Raw genomic sequence first — 19,463 nt, 5'->3', positions numbered from 1 at the left:
TTTCCCCAGCCCCTCTGGCTGGCTCCCAATCAAATATTAAAAACACAATACAGCATTAAACATTAAAAAACTTCCCTGAACAGGGCTGCCTTCAGATGTCTTTTAAAAGTAAGATAGTTGTTTATTTCCTTGACATCTGGTGGGAGGGCGTTCTATAGGGCAGGCACCACCACCGAGAAGGCACTCTGCTGGTTCCCTGTATGACTTTCCAACATTTAATATAACTTAAAGTATTCAAGGCTGCTCCTGCAGAAGAAAAAAAACAAAAACACTTCAGAAATGCATTGTGCCCTCGGTTTTAGGTCAAGTTTACTGAGGGGATGAATTGCTTCCTGCAATGAAAAGTCCCAAAGAGATTTATAACCACCTCACAAAACCATGTAAACATATTTTAAAATGCAGTCAGATTAAAAGCGCCTGAGAGTTTGACCTGCTCAAATGCCTGGGGAAATAAGAACATCTTTGTGTGGTGTCAAAACAGTGGTAAAGTTGGCACCAGAAATGGAAGTTCTTGCAGAAAAGGCCTGCTCTCTCATTACCATCCTCTAGCCATCCCTTGGAGATGGCCCATGGAGAAAGGACTCAGATGACTATCCCAGGGCGCAGGCCAGTTCACATGGTGGTGAAATATCTAATAATGTTTGGCACTTTTGAGAAACAATATATTCCTTTGTGTCCGTTGGCGTGATATGTCCTTGTGCCAGATGCTGAGATAGCGTACAGGACTGGGCTGGTGGTGCTTGCAAATGATGGGTCACAGATGCAAGCTTGACTCCAGTGGTGGTTGGTACCCATTGGGACTTGTGGCTTGGGAGGCAGGGACCAATGGTAGAGTCACCCTCTGATTGGTTGTAAGAAAGCAAGCGCAAGTGGGCACTAGCTGAAAGCAGGCTGACGTTGGTTGTCCATGCCCCGTTCACTCCAATGCACCAGCCTTTGTTCCCAAAGCCTGCAGAACCAGCTTGAGATGGACCACCAGCAGAGTGGACCTCTCTGTCCCCTGCCATTCACCTTTTCCCTCATCATGAAAACAAAAAGGGGGCTCTCACTTTAAGGAACGTGGAATCTTAGGAGCCTTTGTGACAGTTGCTGCGGTTTGCTAGGCATGAGTTTCAAACACCAGGAGTTCCATTCCATCAAGATGAAGGCATCCATCTAGCGGTGAATTTACATGGCACTTGAGTGGGTTGGGGAGACTTCACGCTGCATTGATCTAACTCTGTGGCCTGTATGACATGCCAACAAAGAGCAAGGGAGATTTCCCTCACCCCTTTGCTTCCTTAGGCTTTTTTTTTAACCCCCCCCCCGAGCCAAACCCACCTACCAATCAGCTGATGTCATTCCAATGGGCAGGCAACAAGAGTTGATGAGTAGGGCATGCCAGGGTTCAATTCTGCGTTGGCTGCCTGCACCCGTTCTCCACAGGGAATGGGCATACACATAGACAGAGCAGCAGGATTTGACCCACCTCCTCCTGGATGCTCCTTCACCCATGGGTTCCTTTTGGAGAGTGCACTGGCGAAGCAAAGTCCTGGAGGGAGCAGGATGGAAGTCTCCTCTCCTCGGCTGATGAGCAGGGACTCCAATCCTGCTGAGTGCTTCTCTGAAAGGCAGCAAAAGGGCTGTTTGAAAGCCCTTCTGCGCACAGTCCTGTATGGCTCTTTCAATCTTTGGTTTTGTGGAGGCTTAAAGAGCAGCTCAGGGCTGTTTGCCAAATGCCTTCCAATTAGCCCAATGCTGCACTATATATAATTTTAGTAAAATTTCCAAACTTTTTCACAATAACCTTGTTTCATAAGTGGACTTCCCACCCCTGCCTACACAATGTTTTTACTCAAAACTTTTCTACTGCATTGTATCTTTATCTATTACAACAAATTCTCTATTACAGTTCTTTTGCCATTTTTCTTTCGCTTTTATCTCAAATCCTGCCTGCAATTTCATTTGACTGTAACATTTTAAAATATAATCAATGAACGGCCTCCATTCTTCTATAAAAACTTCATCATTTTGATCTCTTAGTTTTGCTGCCTGCTTTGCCATTTCTGAATAGTCCATTACTTTCATAAGCCACTCCTTCGTTGGAACCTTCTCTTCTTTCCATTTCTGTGCACATAATATTCTAGCTACTGCTGCTGTCACATACATAAATAGTTTAGTCATCTTCTTTGGAACATCCATGTCTATTATATATGTAAGAAACGTTTTGGGGGAATAGCCCATTTAAACATTTTCTTCATTTCATTATATATCATTTCCCCAGAAAGCTTTAGCTTGTTTTTTCACATGTCTACCACATAGGGACCCAATGCTGTACTTTCAAGTCTCACTAACAATCAGGAGAAACATCATCATCTAACATCATAGAGACATTACATTATAGACAGGTGGTGGCCTCAACCATCAGTCAATTTTAGCCTGCCAGGAGTGGGAGGAAAAGGATCTGGCCTGCCGGACAGGAAAGGTTCCTTTTTGTACTCCCATGAGAGAGTGTGGCCAACACCATCTAGAGAACAATTGGTTTCCCCATTCTTGTGGTAGTGCCTCAGGGTACCATATGATGCCAGTTTTTCTGATTGCTGGAATAAGGGTAAGAATGGCTCCAAGTACCTTGTGTGAACTGTGGGCTATCACCATCAAAGGCAGCCTCAGATTCTGTCAAGCGATGGCATGTGGTAGTATGAGTGATGTGCTACGATATAGAGGGCACCTTGGATTTTCAAGCAGCTGACTGTATGTTCCAGGAGCAGACCTCAATATGGCTTCCTCCACCATATTCCAACAGTTTCTTGGAGTGGAGCTCACCATTAGGAGGGGCATTCCCAGGGCTTTCATTTTCCCCTAGGGGCGAGAGCAGGAGCAATAGCTGTTTGGCAGTCTGGTTATCATTCCTTTGCAGTACTGTGGACCTAGAATTCCAGGGCATGGTTGCTGGATAGGAAGGAGGAGAGAGAAATGGCGGCCACGATAAATTAAGAAATTGTGGAAAATATTATTGGAGAATAAATGAGGATGGGGTTGAGAAAAAGTCCTGAGAAATTGTGACTAGAGAACATTTCGCTGAAGTTGAATGCTTGTATCAGAATCCTAGCAATTCTCATTGATTTCCTCCACCCATCTGCCCTAATCATTAACAAGGATTTATAAGGGAGCTGTGTGCAATTGCACTTTGAATAAAGCTTCCTTCTGGATGCCATTGCAGGCCCACTGAAGCATTGCAGAAGGAGTGTCTGTACTTGCTATACCGACCACAACCACCATCATGCAGACTCTTCTGAAACTGAGCCTCTTTTTGGCACTGGTAACATCAGGTAAGGAGGCGCTGCAGGTAGATTAAAAAGGAAGGGGAGATACCAAGTGAGCATTTGCGGGGTGGGTGTTCCCAGTTCTCCCCACCATCCAAGGCAGTTGGGGTCTCCTGTCTTTGTGTGTGTGGATGGGAGTGTGGGATGATTCAGGCTGGGTTCCAGCTAGTGTGTGGTGGGTGAAGAATTGAGTTCTTAAAACAACTCTTAGAACAGGGCTTTGACCCTGACTCTCAGTTAAAAGCAAATGAAGCAGAAGAGAAACGTCTTCTGCAGCAGACATGGTCTTCATTCTATGACTTCTACTATTCACTGAGCAAGCATGTAATGCAAAAGGAAGTAGGTTAAACATGATATTTTATTAGGCAGGCAATTGTGGAGACTGGGGGGTAAGAGAGCAAGGAAGACACCAAGGTCCCATTCGCACTACATGTTTAAAGCACCATCTTATTGGATAAAATAGTTGTGGCTTCCCCAAAGAACTCTGGGAACTGCTGTTTGTTAAGGGCGCAGAGAGTTCTTAGGAGAACACCCCCTCCCATTCCCCTCACAGAGCTACATTTTGTGGGGTAGTTTAACAACCAACCCCTCTTCCAAAGACCCCGTAAGAAAGTAAGTGAGCTAAAAACTGGCCACATCTTTAGTAGCTGCAACAGGGTGGCTAACACACAACCCCTGACTTTTTTGCACTCCCAAATTCCCTCCTCCAAATTTTTATTTTTTAAATAAAAAAAAATAGCTTGAAAAACCCTTATTGATCATTACTGTCATTCCACTGCTGTGATGCCAAGACGTTTTTCATTCCCCCGTCCAATTTTCCCTTTGAAAACATTTTTTTTTTAAAAAACAACAACAACTATCCTGACTGCTCCTGTATGTCCCTCGTTGTGCTGTGATGCCAAAAGGTCCCCCCCCCCCTGTCTCTGATTTGGGCTCACTTAGAAGTAGCACCCATATGGAGTCCAGCAGTACTAACTGGAAAACTCAGACTGCTCTGTTTGGGGGCAATGGCCTCAACAGCACAGAGGCAGCGTTTCACAGCTACCTTGGACAGCTCCACGCAGGGCTCAGGCTGGAGAGTCTATTCAGGCGGCATCTTCAGACTGAGCATCAAATAAGAGCTGTAGCTCTATCTTTACATTACTAGCTCTGCTTTCCACGAGAGGAGCCTCTGCATTTAACAAGACCTAGCCTGCTTCTGCAGTCATAGACTGACAGAGCTCACATGGCTGACAAGTGGACCAGATGGCCTTGCTGCCTTCCTGAACTCTTGCTGTCCAGTTCTTCTTCCGCACCCAGTGACAAGTTAGCAAGGATTAATGCCTAATGAATGGATGAAACATGCATTCATTATGTTTCATTCCCCCCCTCCCCTCATAGGTGCTTCTCTGGAGTGTGAAACCTGCTTTAGCAATGAAACCACTTGTTCAGGTGACAAGAAGACGTGTTCAAGCACTGAAGAGACCTGCATCGTCATCCTGACTGAAAGCACCGTAGGTGGGTGAGAGAGACCATAAGTCAGATCAGTGGCAAGGCCATGGATAACTATCCTATGTGTGGATGACACACTGGGCTTGGGAGCTCAGCACCAGTTGGGATGGGGTGGTGTTTTTGCCCTGCTTCATATTACTTTCTGCAGTCACTTAAAGGAACAAGAAATGATGCCCTCAATTTGATTTGAACCAAAGTGGATCCATGAGTCATGGGATCTTGGAACCGTAGAATTGTAGAGTGGGAAGGTAGTGCCTCCCCTGGTCATCTTGTTCAACCCCCTGCACAGCTAAAGAATCCCTGGCAATTGGCCATCCAACTGTTTAAAGAAACCTAATGAATGTGAATCCACCACTTTCCCAGGTAGTCCGTTCCACTGCTGAACAGCTCTTACCACCAGAAAGTTTTCCCTAATGTTTGGTCCTTCCCTCTGGAATAGTGGGAAACACGCTTGCCCCATCTTCAGTGTGATATTTGAAGATGGCTAACGAGTTTGATTAGTTCTTGCATTTTACTCTCCCCTATTTCTTCATTGTTCTTCAAATCTATTCATTTATAAGAATACAGCATGCCGCTAATTCATGACGGAGATATCGCTCACAACCACAGTACATAAAAACATATGATAGAAACCATAAGTAAAAGTTAAAAAATAATAATCGGATGACTATTGTGGAAATATGTATAGTGGTACCTCAAGTTAAGTACTTAATTCGTTCCAGAGGTCCCTTCTTAACTTGAAACTGTTCTTAACCTGAAGCACCACTTTAGTTAATGGGGCCTCCTGCTGCTGCCATGCCGCCGGAGCATGATTTCTGTTCTCATCCTGAAGCAAAGTTCTTAACCTGAAGCACTATTTCTGGGTTAGTGGAAGTCTGTAACCTGAAGCGTATGTAACCTGAAGCGTATGTAACCTGAGGTACCACTGTATTCTTAATTGCCTGCTTAAGCCTGATGGAACAGAAACGTTTCCAGTGGACTTGAAACAAAAGTGCCCTGCTGAATTTCTGTTGGCAGAACATTCCATAGGACTGGACCAGCCATGCTCCTGCCTTGCTCCCACCCTAGGTCTTTGCAATATTCATCTTCAAGGCAAGCACACCACATTTGTTTATTTGTTTTTTTAAAAAAACTATACACTGCAAAGCTTTTTTACTAAAAGAATAAAACAATACAATTATTGGTAAAAACAAAACAACTGTTTAAGACATTCAAAAAAATTAAAAACAGCAATTGACTTAATAATAATAAAAAACAGCAATCTGCATATCTGGGAAGGCTTAAACAAAAATGCTATTCAGCAGGTGTGGAAAAGAGTACAGTGAGAACAGCTGCTTGCCTGATACCAATAAGCAGGGAATTCCAAAGGGTAAGGGGTGCCATACTAAAAGATCGGTTTCTTGCAAATGCAGGCCAGGCATTGTGTGGCATTTGTAACAGAGCCAGTTCCACTGATCAAAGGGGTCGAGTGGGCACATGTGGAGCAAGGCAATCATAGAATCTTAGAGTTGGAAGGGACCCCAAGGGACATCTAGTCCAACCCCCTGCAATGCAGGAATTTCAGCCAAAGCATCCATGAAAGATGGCCACTCAAACTCTTCTTAAAAACCTCCAAGGAAGGAGAGTCCACCACCTCTTGTGGGAGTCTGTTCCACTGCTGAGCAGCTCCTATTGTCAGGAAGTTTTTCCAAATGTTTAGTCGGAAACTCCTTTCTTGCAACTCGAGGCCAATGGTTCGAGTCCTACCATCCAGAGCAGGAGAAAACAAGCATACTCCCTCTTCCATGTGACCTCTCTTTCTTTTTTCTTTTCCTTTCTCCTCCTGCGATGAGGCTACATTTTAATATTTTAATGTTTCAATATTCTAATGTATTTTAATTTTGTTTTTAAGTTGTAATCATTCAACTTGTTTTTATTATTGCTTGTTAGCCGCCCTGAGCCCGGCCTTGGCTGTGGAGGGCGGGGTATAAATAATAATAATAATAATAATAATAATAATAATAATAATAATAATAATAATAATTATTATTATTATTATTATTATTATTAAACATACCCAGCTCCTTCAAGTGCTCCTCACAAGGCTTAGTTTCCAGATCCTTGATCATCTTGGTCTCCCTCCTCTGCACACATTCCAGCTTGTCGACATCCTTTTTAAATTGTGATGCCCAGAATAGGATACAGTATGCCAGGTGTGGTCTGACCAAGGTGGAATAGAGCGGTACTATTACTTCCCTTGATCTGGACCAGGGGTCAGCAAACTTTTTCAGCAAGGGGCCGGTCCACTGTCCCTCAGACCTTGGGGGGTGGGGGGGCTGGACTATATTTTGAAAGAAAAAATGAAGAAATTTCTATGCCCCACAAATAACCCAGAGATGCATTTTAAATAAAAGCACACATTCTACTCATGTAAAAACACGCTGATTCTCAGATCATCCGTGGGCCAGATTTAGAAGGCGATTGGGCCGGATCCGGCCCCCGGGCCTTAGTTTGCCTACCCATGATGTACACTATATTTCTGTTGATGCGGGCAAACTGGTCTCAAGTAGCCAAGGACTTTGTACACTAATACCTTGTACACTAATACCGTCAACACCTTGAACTTGGCCTGGTAGCAAATCAGCAACCGGCATAGATCTCCGAGCACAGCTGTCATATACAGACAATGGTGAACATTTTTCCTGGTGACTAAATAAACCTCTTTGTCTCTCCTTTCCCTGCCCTCCTGCTTAGATGGACCATCAGTGACAAAAGTAGAGAAAAGGTGTTCAACCATGTTTCAGTGCTCCATGCCTCCGTTTTACTTCACTTTGGGGGCTGGAAGAAGAGTACGCCAAAGCTGGGTCTGCTGCACTGACGACTGCGATAAAGTTGTACCCGTCTGTAGGTATACAGTGGTATTCCCACTTCCTGCTTCCCTTCCTTCACTACTTCCTTCCATTCACCCTCCAGAGCCCACTTCCTTCTTCCATAGCTTCATGCAATATGGCACCTGCATATTGCAATCTGCAAACTGTAATCGGGCCCCTTCTCACTTACATTTCGCCCTGAGCATTCTAGGCACAGCCCCACAGTTTAAAGCTCTGTGTCTGGGCCTGTACCCAGAAATGTGGCACAAAAGGAAGTCTGGATGAACCCTGCATTTCTAAAAGCCAGCTGCCCTGAACCCCTGGCCTACCCGGCGGCAAGTCAGTATGTCAAGTCTGAAGTCCAAAGTCTGAGGCTCAAGCCACACAACCAAAGTTCAAAGGTCAGGAAATGTAGTCCAGGGCCCATCCAAGTAGCTAAGTCTGAAGTCCAGAAGTCAAGATACAGTCAGGAAGGGTCAAACCCAAAGCGCACTCACATAGTGTGCCAAGGGGTATCCAAGCCAAGGTCCATCGACATGGGCAGTTGAACAGGCACAGCACCTCAGCTCTGCTTCCCTTTTGGAATTTGCATGCTGACTGCAGCATCTGGGCTTGACAAGGCATGTGGCCCTCACCTGTTCCTACTCCAACTGAGGAATCACATCCTCCAGAGCTAGCAAGCCCCATCTGGCCAGCTAGGGGGTCGGGCTGTGGGCCCTTGCCTGCCTCAGCCTCCTAGAGTGCCCCTCCTACTGCTCCCTATGCCTTGGAGCCTGCCGTGTTTGTGGGGACAGGTGCTCCTCAGGCTCTGGTGATGGGTCCTGCTGTTCTGGTTCCTGTGCATTGATCTCCATGTCCTCGCTATCCTCCGTCACCCTGTGAGTGCTTCCTTCCCCATCCCCTCACTGGGATCCTCTCTTCCTCCTCTTCCTCCTCCCTGTGGTCCTGCCAGTTCATGCTGGTGTCCTCCTGATATTGCATGACTACGAGTGACTGTTGGCCATGCTAGGCTGGTGTGTTTGCATTTCTGTGTGTTAAATCCGGTTGCTTTGACTCTGAGTGGCTATTCCCCGCTGTGAACAGGCACTTGCAGCCAAGGCAGAATAGAACCCTGCCCTTTCTCCCACCAGCTGGAAAATTAGGCCAGCTGATTGGGAGGTGGGCATGGCTTGGGGGAAATAGCCAAATTGGAACCCCTGGGTGGCCAGTACTGGGTTCCCCACCCATGTCGTTGGCACTAGAAAACATTTTGGAACAAGACGGGATTGTGCAAAAGGCATGGGTGCCACTTGAGCTAGGATGGGATTAAGACTGAAAAACATGAGACTTCTGGGTTAGCGCCTCTTGTAATGGCTGAATTCCTCTGATCGGGAGGAATTTGCTTCGTGGAAATTAGGGTCTGGCCGCCACGGCGAAGGCGGGGACCCACAAAAAATCACAGGCGGGAGAAGCCTGTGAACGTGGGATTTGGCTGGCACCTTTTGCGCCTCCCCTACTCGTGGGGAAACCCAGTTTCGGGGATCTGGAGCGACGTGGGGTGAGTGGTGCGGTGCTTCGAATTGACTGCTTCTTTCACGGAGTGAAGCCGCATTGCTGTTGCCGGAGAGCGCTGACTTTTTCCTGTGGACAATTTGATCTTAAAACAACTACCCGTGAGTAGAACGGAAAATTGGATTTTTTAACGTCTTAATTTGGCACCGAAACGGGGAGGTTTCAAACAGGAAGTCCGCCTTCCCCTTTTGTAAATAGACTGAAGCAAAGAGGCTGCAAGCTAAAGTCTTGGAAAGCTTTTGATAAAGGATTAAACTTCCATCGGCTAAAATCATCAAACCCCCCTTGGAAGCAGGAGAAGAGGGGGGAAATTTTAGACCGCGTAAGCCTGCAGGAGAGAGTGAAGAAAGTCAAATTACCACCGCTCTGAACCTGGAAACGGGCTGCTAGTAAGACTGAAGTTTTGGATATGCTCATTGACTGTGAATAGATCGTTTGTTGACAGTAAGTTAAAGAAGAGAAATACATTGTTTCCATTGTTTCCTTCTGCGTTTAAAAAGGAGTAAAAGTAATTGAAAATTGAAACTAACTTTATTGCTTGAACTGTGCTTAAAAGGATTGATACAAATAGAATTTTTTTCCCTAGAGGAAGCCTTTGAAATTGTTACATGAGCTGAGCTGGGGGAATTTCCAGCTGCAAGATAAGACTGTGAGAATCTGGGATTGACCTTGGACCGTTAAGAATGTTGACAGAAGAAGCCTTAGTGGTTGCATTATGTAAGATTAATGACTCACTGGAACAGCTCCATAAGAAGACGGATGTGATGATTATAAAAATTGATAACTTAGAACAAAAAGTGACTAATTTGGGACAAAAGGTGAATATTAATACAGAATCTATTCAGGAATCGATACAGGGACATACTTTGACATGTCAAATTGAGGAGAAGGCGGGGGAGAAAGTTGTTGTTGTGGAACCTAAAGTAGTACAAGTGGAGAGGGAGAGAGCCTCAGCCTCACAGATGCAATTTGATGACTATAAGTTGATGCCTTTTATGACTGAATTTAGAGAAAGTCAGACTTTGAGGATTGGAGCCCCGCTTGGACTGGAGAAGGAAAGTTGGATAGATCCCTTCATGCAGGGATTTATTGACCTTTGGGACCTGGATTTGGGTCAGGAGGAGACTGGAGTTGTGGGGACCGCCAGACTTGGAGGAACTTTGAGATACGACTGGAAATATCTTTTGAATTTTAGTTTTAACTATGGAGATTTGGCTGACTTGTCGAGAAGGAATAAAAACATTGCTAGGTGGGAATTTCCCCGAGATCTACTTCTCAGCATCAAAGGAAGGAAAATAAGAACAAGATCAGGAGAAGACAAAGTAAAGTGCATGTATAAATATGAAGAAGACCTGCAGAAGGGACTTGGAAAAGAGTTAAGAGCCTCGGACAGAAGGTCACCAGGTTGATGGACTGTATGGAATTGACGGAAATGTCTGGCAGAATCCGAGACCAGGGAGAAGAGACGGTGGAAGAATATTGGAAAAAGTTTAAAATCTATATATGGAAATAATGTAAAATTAATGAGTGTTAGAAAAATGTTGGAAGGGAATTATACAGCTTTAGTAGAAATGTTTTAAGGAATTAAGCATAAATAAGTATTATAGTATTAATGGAAAATAAGGTTAAAATATGTTAAGATAATCATATGACAGAAAATAGAGAAAGATGGAAAGGATTTGCTGAAATAGTTAATAGAAATGTAATACAAAAAGGGAGGTGAGAGGAGGTCGAGGAAACAAGGGAATGAAAGAGAGGATATTGAGATGGTATGATGTGTGTTTTTTGAACTGTTTTTGCTTTCGTTTTGTTTAATGTGTTAATGTTGTCTTGTGTATTGTTTATATATTGTACTGTATTGTTTCTTTTTTTGCTTTTTCTTCTTTTTTCTTCTTTTTTCTTTTCTTTTCTCCTTTTTGTAAGGTTTAAAAGTAATAAATATTATTAAAAAAAATAAGACTGAAAAACATGGCAGAGCACCTTGTACAAAGTGGTCAAGGGCGCCAACTCTAGGGGGTGGAAGGAACTTTGCCCCCCCTCAATATTTGTGGGCAGGGGGCTGAACTCTCCACCCCAATATTGAAGGCTCCCCCAAACAGAATGGCCTCCTTCCTGCAAGTATGCCCTCTGCCCTCCCCATCCCCCTCTGTCGATGGGCGAGCAATCGTGTGCCAAGGCAGGAGCAGGGCGATCTTTACTCTCCATGCTTTCCAGCTCCTGCCACCAACAGGGTGCAACGGGGATCTCTGTGGGGGGCATCTGGTTTGCACCCCCCAGATTGCATGCCCGGGCAACGGCTCCCAACCACATGCATGATGTCGTTCATATGTTGCCAAGTGACACCGGGGCCCCTCAATGTGGGGGGCACGTTGGCGCCCCTGAAAGTGGTTGTGAGCATAAAACCTTTGTCTGTGTATTACCTCCACCTCTGATGAGATGACGGACAAATGCTTCTCTCCCCTCCCCATGCCCTCTTCTTTCAGTGATACCAGTACAGACTCGATCCAACGGAGTAATGTGTCCTGCCTGCCATGAATGGAAGGAGTCATGCCAGACAGAGATGGCCAATTGCACTGGAATGGAAACGAGCTGCTTTAAGATAACCTCACATGTAGATACCAGTAAGTGGTTTCCTATGCAGTCATTCTGCTTCTCCTCTATCTGGTAGGTGGGATGGGTTTCATGGCAGGGGCATTTTGCTGGGTAGACAGAGCAAAACCTGGATGGCTCCGGCTGGCTTATCTGAATGATTGCCTTATTACTACTACTACTACTACTACTCCTACTACTACTGTTAGTATTACAGTCACAAGCAGTAACTATTTTATTTGCCTAGCTATAAACCATAGCAAAGGGGGGAAAGACATCCAGTGTCGAGCCACTGGTTTTACTGGTATGCTTTTTCATACTTATACCCCAGCTTTCCTTGAGAGAGCTCAACGTGGCGAACAATTCCCCTCTCCCCATTTCATTATCACAACAGGCTTCTGAGGGAGGCCAGGTCGAGAGACAGCAACTGGCTTAATCACCAAGCACGTTTTCACAGCTGAGTTGGGACTTTAACCCAGCTTTCCCAGGTCCTAACCTGGCTCACTAACCTCTGCACCGAATGTACTCCCTTTATAAATCTGTCTGGGCTGTGCAGATATTTTCCAGAGGTCCTTATCCACCCACACCTGCAAGATGTGGTGGCTGATATCTGAGAGGAGGCTCGGATGACATCAGTGTTCAGATCTTTTGGTTGTGACCTGACAACCTTTTCATTCTCCCAGTCCTTTGAGCATCTCTTAGTCCTTGGGGCAAATTCTTTTAGCCAGTGTGGTGTAGTGGTTAAGAGCAGTAGACTCGTAATCTGGGGAACCGGGTTCGCATCTCTGCTCCTCCACGTGCAGCTGCTGGGTGACCTTGGGCTAGTCACACTTCTCTGTAGTCTCTCAGCCTTACTCACCTCACAGAGTGTTTGTTGTGGGGGAGGAAGGGAAAGGAGATTGTTAGCCGCTTTGAGACTCCTTTGAGTAGTGATAAAGTGGGATATGAAATCCAAACTCTTCTTCTTCTTCTTAGCTGTGTTTTTTTAAAATGCAGTTTTAGAATGCATCTATGCTGCTGGTGCCGGTTTTTATGTGGATTACTTTTAACACACTGTATTGCTTTGTGGTGTCCCCTCCTCCGAAAAAAACCATGTTATATATATTTGGTTTTTTTTTTAATTTTATTGCAAACCATCCAGAGGATGTAGCTCTGGATACATGTCATTAACAAATAATTTCCAGAGTAGCCCCTATGTTTGTCTTTTGCATTTAAACCCATAAAGAAACTTATACAGTGGTGCCCTGCAAGACGAATGCCTTGCAAGACGGAAAACCCGCTAGACGAAAGGGTTTTCCGTTTTTGAGCTGCTTTGCAAGACGAATTTCCCTATGGGCTTGCTTTGCAAGACGAAAATGTCTTGCGAGTGTTCCGATTTCCCCCCGCTTCCCCCCTTTTTCTAAGCCGCTAAGCCGCTAATAGCCTTTTAGCTGCTAAGCCGCTAAGCCTTTAATAGCCGCTAATCCGCTAAACCGCTAATAGCGCTAAGCCGCTAATAGGGTTGCTTCGCAAGATGAAAAAACCGCTAGACGAAGAGACTCGTGGAACGGATTATTTTCGTCTTGCGAGGCACCACTGTAGAGTGTTTGAAGACTTGTGTATTTATTATCATGCAAGCTTTCATGAACTGCAGCCCACTAAGGTTGCTACTGTTAAATACATATTTATCGCTGCTGCCTATTCTCTTCTGCCATAGTAGGAGCCAAATCCTAGGGGCAGAAGTCCCTTTGGTTGTCCCAATAAAATATTCGAGGTGTCATTTAAATGGTGCAAGTGTGCCACAACTTGTGATTGTTGCGTGGGGGTGGGACTGTAGTTTCTTAAAGAGTTGTTTGGATGCTGCTATTCCCCTCACAGAACTACAGTCCCCAGAGTGGTTTAGCAATCCATCTCCCTTCCCAGGGAACTCCCGGCATTGTAGCCCCTTGTAGGGGAAACAGGGATTCCCTAACACTTCTCAGCCCTCTTCAGAAACTACAGCTCCCAGACTTCTTTGGGAGGGGGGCTGTTTAAAGTGGTATCACAGGGCTTTAAATGTATGGCGGGAATGTGGTCTAGTTGGAAGCAACACTTCATTTTCACAAGAGCTCTGGAAAGATCGGCCTGCCTGAGCGCCACTCCTCTGTGTCCAACTGGACTTTGAGTAAAAGGGAACCCTTCCTCTCAAGCAGCCTGGGCAGAGTGGTTTGGGATACAGAGGCAAGCGGCAATGGTTCCCCTAGCAACCCATCTTGTCTCCCATGTGCAGATGGAACCCACATTGACCGGACCATGATGGGCTGCACTACAAAGTACACCTGTGCAGCAATAGAAAGCGAAGCCACAAATTTCCGTCCCATGTCGTCTGAAGCTGTCCAGGTGGCTGAATGCACACATTCTATGGGATCTCGATCCTCCGGCCTCCTCCTGCCAATCTTTTCTGGGCTCCTGCTGCTGAAGATCATCTCGTGAAAGGGACCTGCATGGGATTCCATCTCCTCTGCATTCATTTATGCCTGTCTTTTATCCACTCGCCACTTTCTCTGAATGCAGTTTAGCCTTTCCAGGAGGAATTCTCTGTTTTCCTCAGTGAAAATAAACACCAGGAGTAACAAAAGTGGCATGTGGTCATGTTGTATTATTATTAACAAGAACACATAAACATTTTCTTCTAACTCTAACTCAAAAGGTCCACAAACCACAGCAGAATAAGACAGCAGACAAGGCAGCCCAAACTTTCACAAAACTGCAGAAATCGCAATTAAGATAAGAAGTTAAGAGTGAATGCATAAAATCAATGCATGCCCTTGCAGTCTAACCTAGAGGTTGCCAGACCATAGGCAGAAATTATGGGCTCTAATTCAGTGTTTCCCAACCACACTAGTGTGCCGCGAGATGTTGCCTGGTGTGCCGCGAGATGTTGCCTGGAGGGAGGCGGGCGAGTCGGGCGGCGAGAGGCGGGGCGGCGGCGGCGAGGAGAGGCCGCCCAGCGCGGGGCTCTCGCCGTCTGCCTGCCTGGCTGCCTGCGAGCTCGGCGGGCAGCGCCTCCGTCCGCAGTGCCCGCCTCGCGGCTCTCATTCCCTGCTCCTGCCAAAGCTCACCCAGCCAAGCCGCGCTCTCCTTCCTGCCTCGCTTTGCTGCCTCCTCCCCCCCACCCCCAAAGCTTGGAGGTTCCCCGGCAAGGGGGAGGGGAAAAAATTGAAACTTACACTTTCGTGCGTCCCTCCCGGCGTGACGCTGCGCACTGACGTCACGGGCTGTAATGGTGGTGTGCCTCGAGATTTTTTTCATCAAACAAGTGTGCCTTTGCTCAAAAAAGGTTGGGAAACACTGCGTCTAATTCTCAGTGGGTCCTGGTAAGGCTGGGAAAAGCTCTTCTCTGAAACCATGAAAAGCCACTAGATGGAGTGGTAGCGTAAAATCCAGTGCTTTTTAAAGGGCTTTAAAAGGCTGTTCTCAGTCCAGCAAAGCTCAGTCACCCAGGAACCTTTCTCCAATTCACGGAGAGCTCCACTTGCCAATGAGCCGCCCCACGCAATGCACCTTAATGGATGCTGCTGCAGTGACTCATCCCTCAGCAATGCTTTACTGGGACTGAGTTTCATTATCATTCTTTTGTTGAATAAAAGTAATGGATTTCAGGAGGAAAGCGAGAGGAAATTCAGAGCCCGCACATGAATCGATCGATATTGGTGCTATGAGGGCGCGGGGCGGTTTGGTGCCGCAATTAGGGACCGGTGAAATCTGCCAGTTTTAGTCTGCCTCAAGTTCTCATTTTTTCCAGTCTTTAACATTTCCACATCAATTTTCATTTTTAAAAAAGAAGCCATCATGGAGACATGCCAGATTGATGTGGAATTGTAGCAAAATGAATTTAAAGGCGGGCTGGTCGCAGTTTAAGTGCTGATGGTGGCCCTAAATTTTTTGGAACCAGAGTAGTTGAAGTACCAACTTTGGAGTATCAATTCCATCTGTATTGCAGCAGCCCCTAAGCTGTGGAACCTGTTCCCCAAAGTGGCATATGGCTTTCAGATGTGGTCTAAACCACTGAGCCTCTTGGGCTTGCCAATCAGAAGGTTGGCGGTTCAAATCCCCGCAATGGGGTGAGCTCCCGTTGCTCTGTCCCAGCTTCTGCCAACCTAGCAGTTTGAAAGCATGCAATGAAAGTAGATAAATAGGTACTGCTGCGGTGAGAAGGTAAACGGTGTTTCTATGTGCTCTGGCTTCCGCCACAGTGTGCTATTGCGCCAGAAGCAGTCTTGTCATTCTGGCCACAGGACCCAGAAAGCTGTCTGTGGACAAACGCCAGCTCCCTCGGCCTGAAAGCGAGACGAGCGCCACAACCCCATAGTCACCTTTGACTGGACTTAACTGTCCAGGGGTCCTTTGCCTTTTTACACACACACACACACACACACACACACACACACACACACCAGAATAGTGCCCCAAATTTCATTGCTCTTATCCCACGATTCTCTGAGTTAATAGGACTGCAAATGGATTTTTTTTCTTCCTGGAAGAAATTAGCCTGGAAATGAGTACGAAATTTCTACTCTATTAGATTTCTGATAGTGATTTTTATCCCATGCAAAAGCTCAAACATAACACATAAATTACAACAGCTAAGAAAAGTCAGGGGTGCAGAACAAACTGCCTTGTGAATGCAGCTCTTGTCTCATGGCTGAAGATGTTTTTTTAAAAATAAAAAAAATAAAAAGCATGATTAACACTGGCTACTTTTTGCCTCCTCCCCTCCAGTGACTACCACCACCACCACAGGCATTCAGTCCCTGATCTGGACCACAGTGAATGGGCGCAGCTAACACATGCACTAGGAATCCCCTCCTGATATCCCTACTGAAGGGATAGGGACCTTGTGGCACTACAGATGTTGTTTGACTCCCATTAGCCTCGGTCAGCAGGTTCAGTGGTCGTGGATGATGGGAGCAAGAACCCAATGGCAGTTGGAGTGTCACAGGTTTCCCAAAGCTGCTGTGCCTGTAGCCCTCAAAAGAGGAGAGGGAGAACACAAGTGAACCACACAGGCTCCGGGGATAGCTCAGTTGGCAGCGCATGGGACTCTTAATCTCAGGGTTGTGGGTTTGAGCTCCACGTTGGGTAAAAGATTCCTGCATTGCAGGGGGTTGGACTAGATGACACTCATAGCCCCTTCCAACTCTACAACTCTATGATTAAATCATCCTTTCATCTACTCCAGCTCCAGCCAACGCATCTTGAAATTACTCTTAGTTCCGTTTTTAAAGGATTTCATTTAAGGTTCCTGTTTTCTCTTAGAGCATTGCTGCATACTTTTTCTAGTAAGAGAATTGCTTCACTGCAGAATGAGAAACTGTTGGGTAAGAGAGGGAGATAATGTCTTCAAACTTTTTTTTGCAATAGCATTCATAGGGTGCACCATTCATCATCACGCTGGCTCTTATGAGACTCTTCTTCTTCTCTGTGCTTCTAGCGACAGGTAAACTCAAAACTATCTTGGGATTTGGGTTGTTCTGCTATGAACAGTTCAGCAGAAACAGATCCAATGTAGCATCGTACAGGGAGGCTTTTCGATGCAAAGAATTAAAGCATATTCTCCAAGACGGCTGAAGGATGCCATTCCTAGCAACATTTAAACATTAGCAATGGTTCTTAATTTTTTCCAGACAATTTTAATAAGGCTGTGCAAGGCACCCCCAATTTGCCAGCCCAAGATGTTTCTTGGGCTGGCCCAATACATTTTGACACTTGAGGAAAACCACAAAATGGCGTCCCCCCACAGAGAAGAAGGGTGAGGGAAGAAGATCTACATCAGAAGGGTGGAATAAAGATCTGCACTGCAATCTGCTGTCCCTTTGAATCCTGCAGCCTGAGCCAGTCATTTCACCTGGGCAAGTCCTGGGTGGGCTGACCCTGGATTTTCCCTATTTTGATAGCTCTGGAATATTCCAGGTGGATGTTGTGTCCGGGATGGAATCAGCCCAAATTATCCTGATTTGGTTCAGGGAACTGGGATTTGTCTGGACTAAATGCGGTGCTAGTTTTCAGAATTTTAAAATTTGTCATTTGTGTTTTTTAAAAAAATATAAAAAATATGTTTGACACCCTCGGCTCCTTGGGGAGGAAGGATGAGAGATAGATTTAAATAAGAACCTACAAGGAGGAGAACATCTGCTTGCTTAAGGCAAATGCAGAACCGGAAGGTACCTAGTCAACCTGTCTTGTGTAAGAGAACTTCCTGCCCTGCAATTGTCCATGTTGTGAAGACCGTTCAAAGTAAGCTCAGGGGCTGAGCTCTAATGCCAGTGTTGCCCTGGAGGCTGGCAACGTTTTCTCTCTGCTCCCTTGTTGCTAAGCCAGCTACATTTATCAGGCCACACATTTGGTCTTGGATGTGGTGCCTAATATAGAAAGATCCCAATGAAAAAAGCAAAGAGAAGGCTGTGTTAGCCGCCCTGAGCCCGGCTTCGGCTGGGGAGGGTGGGATATAAATAAAATTTTATTATGATTATAATTGTTATTATGTGTGTGTTTCCTACTGCCTGGCCTTAATGCCAAGGCTCTACAGCCCTATCTGTACAGTCATACCTCGGGTTGAATATGCTTCATGTTGAGCGCGTTCGAGTTGTACTCCACGGCAACCCGGAAGTAACGGAGTGCGTTACTTCCAGGTTTCGCCACTCACGCATGCGCAGACGCTCAAAATGATGTCACTCACTTGCGCAGAAGCGGCGAAAAGCGACGCGTGCATGCGCAGACGTGCCATCACTAGTTATGTTTGCTTCTGGATGCGAATGGGGCTCCGGAATGGATTTGTTCCTCCAAGTGATGTTTTAAACCCCTAATTAAATATTATCTCTGCCACCTCATTTTAAAAAAAAACGAAACCAAACTGACCAGGGAAATTCACTGACCTGAAGTGATGGCTAGAGGAGGTAGGAGTCAAGGGTGGGGGTGCACATTTTGCTTTGACGGACAGCTGTCAGTTTTAATGGCAGTTAGTATTTCCCGAGAGCACTCCAGTCATGGATATTTAGGGAGAGATTTTGGCATCTTTCCCAATGGCTTGCTGTTTCCCGGTGAACCATTTAAGATCAATACTTAAGTCAATTTTATTTCATTGTCATGATGAAGTTCTTTGCACTTCGAAATGTTGACTTGCTGAGCTGAGCCAAAAAGGTCTCACCAGATTCTGCATACTATTTAAGTGTGGTGATATTGTATTTTGTGGAGGGGGGAGGAGTTGCCCAGTTTTGAGTCACCTCATGATGAACAATGTTCATGTTAGTGGATGAAGGAAGCAATAGGCTCAGGAAAGGAGAGCTAGTAGCAGTCAGGGGCCCAAACTATTGTATACCTGCAAAGTGCTCCATAAAAAAGGGACATCCTGTTTTTTCACACGAGATTAAAGGTAAAGGTAAAGGGACCCCTGACCATTAGGTCCAGTTGTGGCCGACTCTGGGGTTGTGGCACTCGTCTCGCTTTATTGGCCAAGGCAGCTGGCATACAGCTTCTGGGTCATGTGGCCAGCAAGACTAAGCCACTTCTGGTGAACCAGAGCAGCACACGGAAACGCCCTTTAACTTCCCGCTGGAGCGGTACTTATTTATCTACTTGCACTTTGACGTGTTTTCGAACTGCTAGGTTGGCAGGAGCAGGGGCCAAGCAATGGGAGCTCACCCCGTCGTGGGGATTCGAA

The 19,463-nt window shown here is 45.8% G+C and overlaps 1 protein-coding gene across 2 annotated transcripts; it reads left to right on the top strand.

The window, feature by feature from the left end:
* Nucleotides 1-1,065: 1,065 nt before the first annotated feature.
* On the top strand, nucleotides 1,066-14,384 carry LOC308590143 (phospholipase A2 inhibitor and Ly6/PLAUR domain-containing protein-like). 2 transcript variants are annotated; one of them, XM_081199888.1, is made up of 6 exons: nucleotides 1,066-1,161; nucleotides 3,203-3,311; nucleotides 4,686-4,802; nucleotides 7,530-7,679; nucleotides 11,680-11,817; nucleotides 14,034-14,384. In XM_081199888.1, the coding sequence occupies exons 2-6, from the start codon at nucleotides 3,263-3,265 to the stop codon at nucleotides 14,234-14,236; spliced, it is 657 nt and encodes a 218-aa protein (XP_081056014.1). In that variant the 5' UTR covers nucleotides 1,066-1,161; nucleotides 3,203-3,262; the 3' UTR covers nucleotides 14,237-14,384. The 2 variants fall into 2 exon arrangements, with proteins under 2 accessions (XP_081056014.1, XP_081056013.1); XM_081199887.1 differs by lacking the exon at nucleotides 1,066-1,161 and adding an exon at nucleotides 2,405-2,590.
* The last annotated feature ends 5,079 nt before the right edge of the window (nucleotides 14,385-19,463 follow it).

Source organism: Podarcis bocagei, assembly GCF_964188305.1.
Source record: "Podarcis bocagei genome assembly, chromosome: 7".
NCBI lineage: Eukaryota > Metazoa > Chordata > Lepidosauria > Squamata > Lacertidae > Podarcis > Podarcis bocagei.
Note: the sequence above shows the minus strand (reverse complement) of the source record. Positions and strands in the feature narration are given on the sequence as shown.

Excerpts from the sequence above, each read along its gene's own strand:
- LOC308590143 (XM_081199888.1), top strand. The coding sequence starts at position 3,263 with ATGCAGACTCTTCTGAAACTGAGCCTCTTTTTGGCACTGGTAACATCA. Across the intron at positions 3,312-4,685 it reads TTTGGCACTGGTAACATCAG|GTGCTTCTCTGGAGTGTGAA; the intron begins GTAAGGAGGCGC and ends CTCCCCTCATAG. Across the intron at positions 11,818-14,033 it reads AACCTCACATGTAGATACCA|ATGGAACCCACATTGACCGG; the intron begins GTAAGTGGTTTC and ends TCCCATGTGCAG.